Source organism: Panthera uncia (assembly GCF_023721935.1).
Source record: "Panthera uncia isolate 11264 chromosome E2 unlocalized genomic scaffold, Puncia_PCG_1.0 HiC_scaffold_19, whole genome shotgun sequence".
In the NCBI taxonomy this organism is placed as follows: domain Eukaryota; kingdom Metazoa; phylum Chordata; class Mammalia; order Carnivora; family Felidae; genus Panthera; species Panthera uncia.
In genome coordinates, this window is record NW_026057588.1 from 8058555 (window position 1) to 8065904 (window position 7350).

At 57.3% G+C, this 7350-nt stretch overlaps 1 protein-coding gene across 1 annotated transcript in view; it reads right to left on the minus strand.

The window, feature by feature from the left end:
- PPFIA3 (PTPRF interacting protein alpha 3) overlaps positions 1-5105 on the minus strand; it is an 18145-nt gene extending 13040 nt beyond the window's left edge. The window contains exons 1-9 of the mRNA XM_049620996.1: positions 4530-5105; positions 4164-4265; positions 3613-3777; positions 3196-3270; positions 2809-2883; positions 2268-2489; positions 954-1100; positions 720-854; positions 232-315 (exon numbers count right to left, since the gene is read on the minus strand). Of these exons, the coding sequence (XP_049476953.1) occupies positions 232-315; positions 720-854; positions 954-1100; positions 2268-2489; positions 2809-2883; positions 3196-3270; positions 3613-3777; positions 4164-4265; positions 4530-4769 (1245 nt within the window). The 5' untranslated portion in view covers positions 4770-5105. The remainder of the gene's footprint in view (positions 1-231; positions 316-719; positions 855-953; positions 1101-2267; positions 2490-2808; positions 2884-3195; positions 3271-3612; positions 3778-4163; positions 4266-4529) is intronic.
- Between the last annotated feature and the right edge of the window lie 2245 nt (positions 5106-7350).

Sequence of the window (7350 nt, forward strand, 5' to 3'; positions counted from 1 at the left end):
CCCCCCCCCCCCCCCCCCCCCCCCCCCCCCCCCCCGCCCCCCCCCCCCCCCCCCCCCCCCCCCCCCCCCCCCCCCCCCCCCCCCGCCCCCCCCCCCCCCCCCCCCCCCCCCCCCCCCCCCCCCCCCCCCCCCCGCCCCCCCCCCCCCCCCCCCCCCCCCCCCCCCCCCCCCCCCCCCCCCCCGCTTCAAAGCCCCACCCTCTCCCGTCTTCCGCCTGCTCAGCCTGCTCACCCGTTGCAGCTCCTGGTTCTTTTCCTCCAGCTGGGCCTCCAGCTGCCGAAGCCGCTCCTCGAAATTCCCATGACGTTCCTCGGCCTAGTGGACGGAACCCCAAGGCATCTGACTTTGCTCCGCGAGGACTCAGTTGGGCTCAAGGTCCCGCCTCCCCCAAGGCTGGATGCCAGGCCCCGCCCCCCGCGCTCCAGGCTCCTCCTTCGAAGGGCTACAGACTCCGCGCTAGGATTCAGGCCCCGTCTTTTCCTCAGGATCTGTTCTGTCTCTTTTGCGTTCGGAGCCATCCTTTCAGGACAGGCTAGAAAACACCCCCCACCAAACCTCCAGGCCCTGCCTGCATTCCAAGCTCCCTCACTTTCCTGGACCCCGGGCGCCGCCCCTTTCCCCAGAATCCCAGCTGCAAGTCTCCTACCCTACTAGACGGAAGACCCCCGTCTCATCCCCAGACGCCACACCCCACACTCCCGCCCCTGGCCTCTCCTCACTTTGTTGAGCGCAGCCACGCGCTGGGCCAGCTGGGCCTCTATCTCAGGCAAGGTCTCTGCCTTTTGCAGCGTCTGCTGAAGCTTCTGCTTGGCGTCGTCCAGCCACTCGGCTAGCTGACGGCTCTTCTCTTCACTCTGGGGGAGGACAGGGATGGGGGACGGGGAGAGCGGGAGAAGCTAGGTCACACGGGCCACGGCCTCGCCCCCACAGCACCTCCCTGGCCACGCCCTCACCTGCCGGTACAGCGACTCCTTGCTGGCCAGCTCGTTCTCCAGCTTGTCGTTGGCGTCGTGCAGCGACGTGGCCTCACGCTGGGCACTCAGGTAGCGCTTCTCCAGCGTCGTGATCCGCTCCTCCATATCCTCCCGCTGCGCAAGCGCCTGCGGAGGGGGCAAACGTTCACGTGGACCACAGCTCCCAGAAAGCCCCGGGGCGGGGGGGGGGGGTGGGGAGTGTAGGCTTAGAACCCCCGGATCAGACACCCCAGGACATCCTGGGAAATGAAGTCTCCCGCATCGGGGCGTCAGAACGATGGAACCACACCTGCCAAGAACTCCCAGGAATAGCCAACGTTAAGACCCCGACCGACCACCGGAGGGTTGAAATGGTGGTACCACGCTTTCCATGAGCTTCTAGGGCAGTACTGTCTGAGACCCTCCCCCTATGGATGACCTAAAGTCCATGGAAGGGAAGTCTTCACTCTTCTTGGCCCACTTCCCTCAAAAATCCAGGCCTTAGGGCGCCTGGCTGGTTCGGTCAGTAGAGCATGCAACCCTCGATCTGGTGGTCATGAGTTCAAGCCCCACACTGGGGGCAGAGCCTACTTAAAAAATAATAAACTACTTAAAAAAAAAATCCAGGCCTTAGGTTTTCAGCAACTTCTAGCACAGCCTAGGCTTAGAACCACAGAGCAAGTGCCCTAGGGTCTCATAAAAAACAAAAGTCCCTTCCATGTAGGAGGCAGCATCTCCCAAGAGCCCCAGGGTCACACATGCTTAGAAAACCTAAGACGGTGCCCCAGGGTCTCATGGGAGATGGACTTCCGTCTGGGAGCCCGTGAGGCGGGACCACACTTTCCGACAGGTCCCAGTGCCACCGAGGTTCAAAATCTGAGGCGCAAGTCCCAATGATGAAGAAAAAGGCTCACTCTTGTTTCTCATCAGATGACTTCCAGAATCCATACCCTACACTTCCCAGCAGTCCCAGGGGCATAGGACTTAGGCTCAAGGGGCCTCAGCCAGGATGGGGTGAAATGCAGACAAAGGAATTCAACTTAGAAGCCCAGAGAATTTTCCAACAATAACCTAACTACGACAGTCATTGGGCGCCTACCATGTATGTGTCATGTTCCAACCCTCTGGCAAGGGTCATAAATCCCATCGTACAGGTGAGGAAACTGAGGCTCAGAGAGGAGGAGAGTCCACACAGCTTGTGGACTGAATCCAGGCTGCACCATTCCTGAGCTCTGTGACTTCGGGCGAAGGGGGACGGGGAGGGTTAGGGGGAGGGAGGGACAGAGGGCAGCCCAGCAGGGGCTCCGGCCTCACCTCCTTGAGGTCGCGCTGGAGCTTGGCGTTAGCTTCCTCGGCCTTACCCAGCTCGCGGTGGGCGGTGCCCAGCTCCTCCTCCAGCTGGCTCATCTGGCGGCACAACACCGCCAGGCGCTCCCGCAGCTGGCACACCTCCGCACGCTGCCTCTCCAGGGCCTCCTCCAGCTCCGCTGTGCGCCGGTTCGAATCCCCGCCAGGACCAAGGCCGTTGGCAAGGGGCTGGAGTAGGGACAGTGAGAGAAAAGGGGACAGAACCCAGAGTGGGGGACACAGAGATAGAGAGAGGATATAAGGAGAAAGTTGACGGAGGGGAGGGGAATCAAAGACCAGTAAGGGTCCTGGAGGTCACAGAAATTAGCTAGATGACTTGAATCAGAGGTCAAAGGCCAGTAAGGCTCTTAGGACTTCAGATGTCATAGAGACATTGAGGATCGCATCAAACATTAAACGGACCATCACAAAGTCAGGGGGCTGAGTGGAGGTCACGGGGATGGGGATCCTTGAAAAGCAAGGGGAGCGAGGTACTTGCATCTCTCACCTGCCCATCCCCCTCCTTGCCGGGCTCCTCCAGCCCCGACCGGCGCCTAGACAGCTGCTCTCGAAGGCTCAGGGTCTGGGAACGGGAAAGGGAGATCAGGATAAAGGGAGTCCTAGAGCCCCCAATTCTACTTCTCACTGGCTCTGGTCCTGCTGAGGCCATCCCAACCCCCAGTCTATCCTTGTATCTCTCCTTGGCCGCCCAGCATGGAGTCCGCCCTTACTCATCCCCCTAGCCTCCTTGTGGCCCTGTCCTCTACAGTCTTAACTTTCCCCGTCCAACTATTTCCTCCGCAGTCAGTTCTTGCCCTTAGCCCCGAACCCACCCAATCAACTTCGCCCCATTGGTAGCCCCTTAGTCCCTCCTCCTTCTTGGCCACGCCCCCACCTCCTGATTGCTTAGCTCCAACTCCTCCTCCAGCACCGCCACCCGCTCCAGCGCCATCCGCAGCCGCTCCCGGACCTGGGGTTGGGAACAGGACAGAGTGAAGTGGAGATCAGACCCAATCTAGGACAGGCAGAAAACCCCTGGGACGTCCTGATGGGGCAACACGAGCATTACTCTGTCTATGGTGGGTGTGCAGCTCCAGCCAGTTACCAAGGCAGCCCCACCCACTGGCAGCCCCCCCCCCCAATTAATTTTTCTGTTATCAGTCAAGTCCCAATCTGAAGTGGCATGTCCCAATCAATCTCAGGCAACATTCTTCCCATTTAGGACATCCCCAATCAATCACAGCCAGAATCTGTCCTATCCAGGGAAGCCCCAGCCAACCACAGCCTTTCGTTCTGCATCCGATTTTCCTACCTTCTCATCCAGGGCCTTGTGATGCTCGAAGAGGGATTTTAGAGCCTTGAGCACCTCCACCTCGGAAGAGACCCCACCCGGGGACTGGGCCTGGCGCTTTACCACGGTCATGCGCAGTGACCTCTCGTGCCTGGACACCAGGCATTCCAGGTGTTCAAGGAGAAGCTACAGGGTTAGGTCACCGGGCCAAGGAAAAGAGGCAAGGGAAGAGAGGCAGAGTCAGGACAAGGGTGGTTCAGACAGGTGGGACGGACACACGGAGGAAGGGGTGGAGCCAAGCATAGGGGTAAAGGAGAGAGGTCGGGAAAAGAGAGAAGGATATGAAAGGTCGGGGCATGGTCAAGGAAGCAGTAGTGCAGGAAGAGAGAACCATTACGGAGATAGGGGAGAAAATATGAAGCAAGGAGGGGACCAGAGGAGACAGCCAGGCAGTGGTAGTAGGGAGGCAAGATGGGTAAAGAAAAGATGGGTCAGGCTGCAAACCCCCGTGGCCCCGCCCGCCCCGCTTAGGCCCCGCCCCCACACCCCTCCCCCTCACCCCTCCCCCTCACCCGCGTGTTGTTCCGCTCCGCCTTCAGCTCTGCAATCTCTTCCTCCCGCTCCAGCAGCTGCTCCCGACATAAGTTCAGCTCTTTCGTCAGAGCCGCAAACTCCTGTCCAGATGTGGGCAGGAACCGGACAATTAGATCAATCCTTTCCCCACGTCCCTCATTACATAGGACTGGAAGTTTGAAGGCCCCGCCCCTCCCTGCTAAATCCCCGCCCCTTTCCGCGGCTCAGGCCCCGCCCATCACCGGCAAGGTCTCCCCCCCCCTCCTTTCTAAGCGCCAAGTCCCGCCCCTTCCGGACCGCCCCCTCCGCGCCTTCAGTGGTCGAGGTCCCGCCTCCCGCAAGCCCCGCCCCGGTGCCGCCCAGACCTGGGGCAGAGCGATGCTGAGCTGGCGCTGCAGCGAGTCCTTCTCGTGGCCCAGCTCGCGCAGCCGCAACTGTGCCGTAGCCAGCCCGTCCTGCGCCTCGCGCAGCGTCTCCAGCAGGCGCTCGCGCTCCGTGAGCATCGTGACCATAAGGCGCTCCAGCTCGCCGCCCGCCTCGTCCGGGCCCAGCGCCGAGCCCCGCCGGCCATCCTCGCTGATGGTGGGCATCACCTCGCACATCATGGCGGCGGTGCTGGCCTGCGGGAGTGGGGAGGGGGCAGGGAACAGAGACCGGCCCCGTCGAGAAACTGAGGCACGGCCATTCGGATACTACATGGTGGAAACTGAGGCGGGGCAACCCACGCTTTGTACTGAAGAAACTGAGGTGCATCCATTCTGATCATGGCACCGGATAAACTGAAACCCATTGCTCTCACGAAATCAGGCCCAGCTACCTAGGTGAGAGCATCTGGGGAAACCGAGGCCAGACGCCATCAGGCACTGGCAGCAAATCTAGGACCAGTCTAGGCAGAGAAACCAAAGCCAGGTGACCCATTGCCTGAGTCAATATGGGAAAATCAGTCTCTCCCTGTTCTGACCCTGCTGGGGGCCGGCATTAACCCACTGCATGAGTGAGAAACCGGAAGCTCAAACGAGAACCATGCATTCAGGAAGCCAAGGAACTGGGGTCACAGAATTAGGTCAGTGGCACCGTATAAGGTCACAGTGATGTGACCTATACAGCCCAAATCCTGCCCTCAATTTTCCAGATATCTGGATCCCAGCTCCAGAAGAATCTAAAAACCACTCCATTTGCTAGCCATCTCCCACAGCCTAGGAGTCCAAGATCCAGCTCCCTCCTACCTCAGGTCACAGGAGGCTAGGTCCCCAATTCCCTTCTTTCCCCTAGACCCAGGAGTCTGAGCCTCCAGCCGCTTCTTCCCCAATCCTTGGGGGTCAGACAGGGACACAAGAATCTGAGCTTTCAATCTCCAACCTCAGACCCAGAAATCCCAGCCTTCAGACCCCTCTTCCCCCAGAACCTAGGAGTCCAGGCCCCCAGGTCCCAGGAATCTGGGTGCATGAGCTGTGGGCGGAGATAAAGGGAGGTCTCCTGAGCCGCTCCCTCCACACACATCAGGTCAGACGGGTCCAGCTGGCCCGGTGGAAAGCAGAAGGGACTTTCGCTCTGTTCCCTCCTTTCCTTCTGTCCCTTCCGGCAGCAGCATAACCGGTTCTGAGAGTGGATAGTTCCCAGCCCCACCCAATGTGCAGACTATGTCCAAAACCTGGAACTGGGGTCTTGGACTCCAGTGAGAAGAGGATGGGCTGGAGGGCCCTGGAACCTGGGAGAGGAGGCAGACAGTCGCCTTGGTCTTTGAAGAGGTGCACCTGGGAATCTAGACACCGGCATGCCAGCACTCAGAGGCCAAACTCATGACAATGTTTATAAGGAGACAGGTCAAGACCAACATCGTGTCTAAAACCCAGAACCTACTCAGGAGATGCAAACAAGATGTTTTAGAGAAGCCCCTCCAGAACTTCAAATGCACTGAGAAGGAAATGAGATTTAGCAAGGCTGGATGTAGAATCTAGAAAGCCACTGGCGTGAATACAGCACAGAGGGCAGAAAATGTACAGTAAAATCCTCACATAGGGCTAAGGAGAGGGAGGGGCACATTCTAGAACCCAGACCTAGAATCTTGAACCAGCCAAAAGCCGTCCAATATGTTAAAGAGTATCTGGGTCACCCAAGAACCCTGAACACAAAGGGGTGCAGAATGATATCTAAGAACATACCTAATGCAATGCATAACGAACCCAGTCAGGAGAAATAATCTAGAAAGTGACACCCACCAGGGGTGCAGGTACAACAAAGAACAAATCGGGAGCCACACTCTTAGCTTTATCATGTGTCTACATGATAGACAGAAGGGAGAAGATTTGCTTCAGAATTGAGAACAGGCCCCGGAGGTGGGGAAAAAACCCTAGAAAGTAGCAAGGAGTCTGCCTGGAACTTAGAAGTGCCTGGGGGAAGATGCAGAAGCAGGCTGGGAATTGGGAATTTACTGGCATAAGGACTGAGCTGGCAAAGGAAGGGGGGAGAGATGTTCTGGAAATGAGGACATTTCTAGCTGAAGACTCCAAAAAGAGGAGATGAGCCTAGAGCCTGCTAAGAATGCTAACGTAGCAGATGGAGGAGGAAGCCCACGATCCACCAGGAGATAAGTTCTACACAAAGGTCACATTAGGGAAAAGATGGACAGAAAAGGTGGGAATGGATGGGCCTAGAACCCAGTACCTGAAAAGGGGGGAAGACGTACAACATTTCAGTGGGGATCCTTTAGATTTAAGACCGCAGAATTGGATTGGAACCTAAAACAGGAAAGGGCATTTTAAAATTCATAGCACGGTTTGGAAAAAGGCTAGAGCCCATAACTGGAACACACATGTTCTAGAATGTAGAATGTCCCCGGGGAGAGAAAGGAATCTAGAACAATGCCAAGGATGTGGCTGAGCCTAGAACACACCTAAAATAAAATTTTCGCAGAGAATAAGCAAGTTCTGGTTTCTAAAAATCTGGAACACGTGTGAGGAGAAGGTGGGATCAGCATTTAGCTTGGGGGCACTACCAAGATATTTGAATTCCTTAGGGAAACACACGCCTAGAATTGACCGCCTAGTCTAGAATTTAGAATATGCCTTGGGTGAAAACGGAACAGAGATATTGACTGAGAGTGTTCTCAGATTTAGAATGAATCTAGAGCATTGCAAGAGCACGTTTTAACCGGAAATATGGAAGATAGCGGGTAGGTTCTAGATC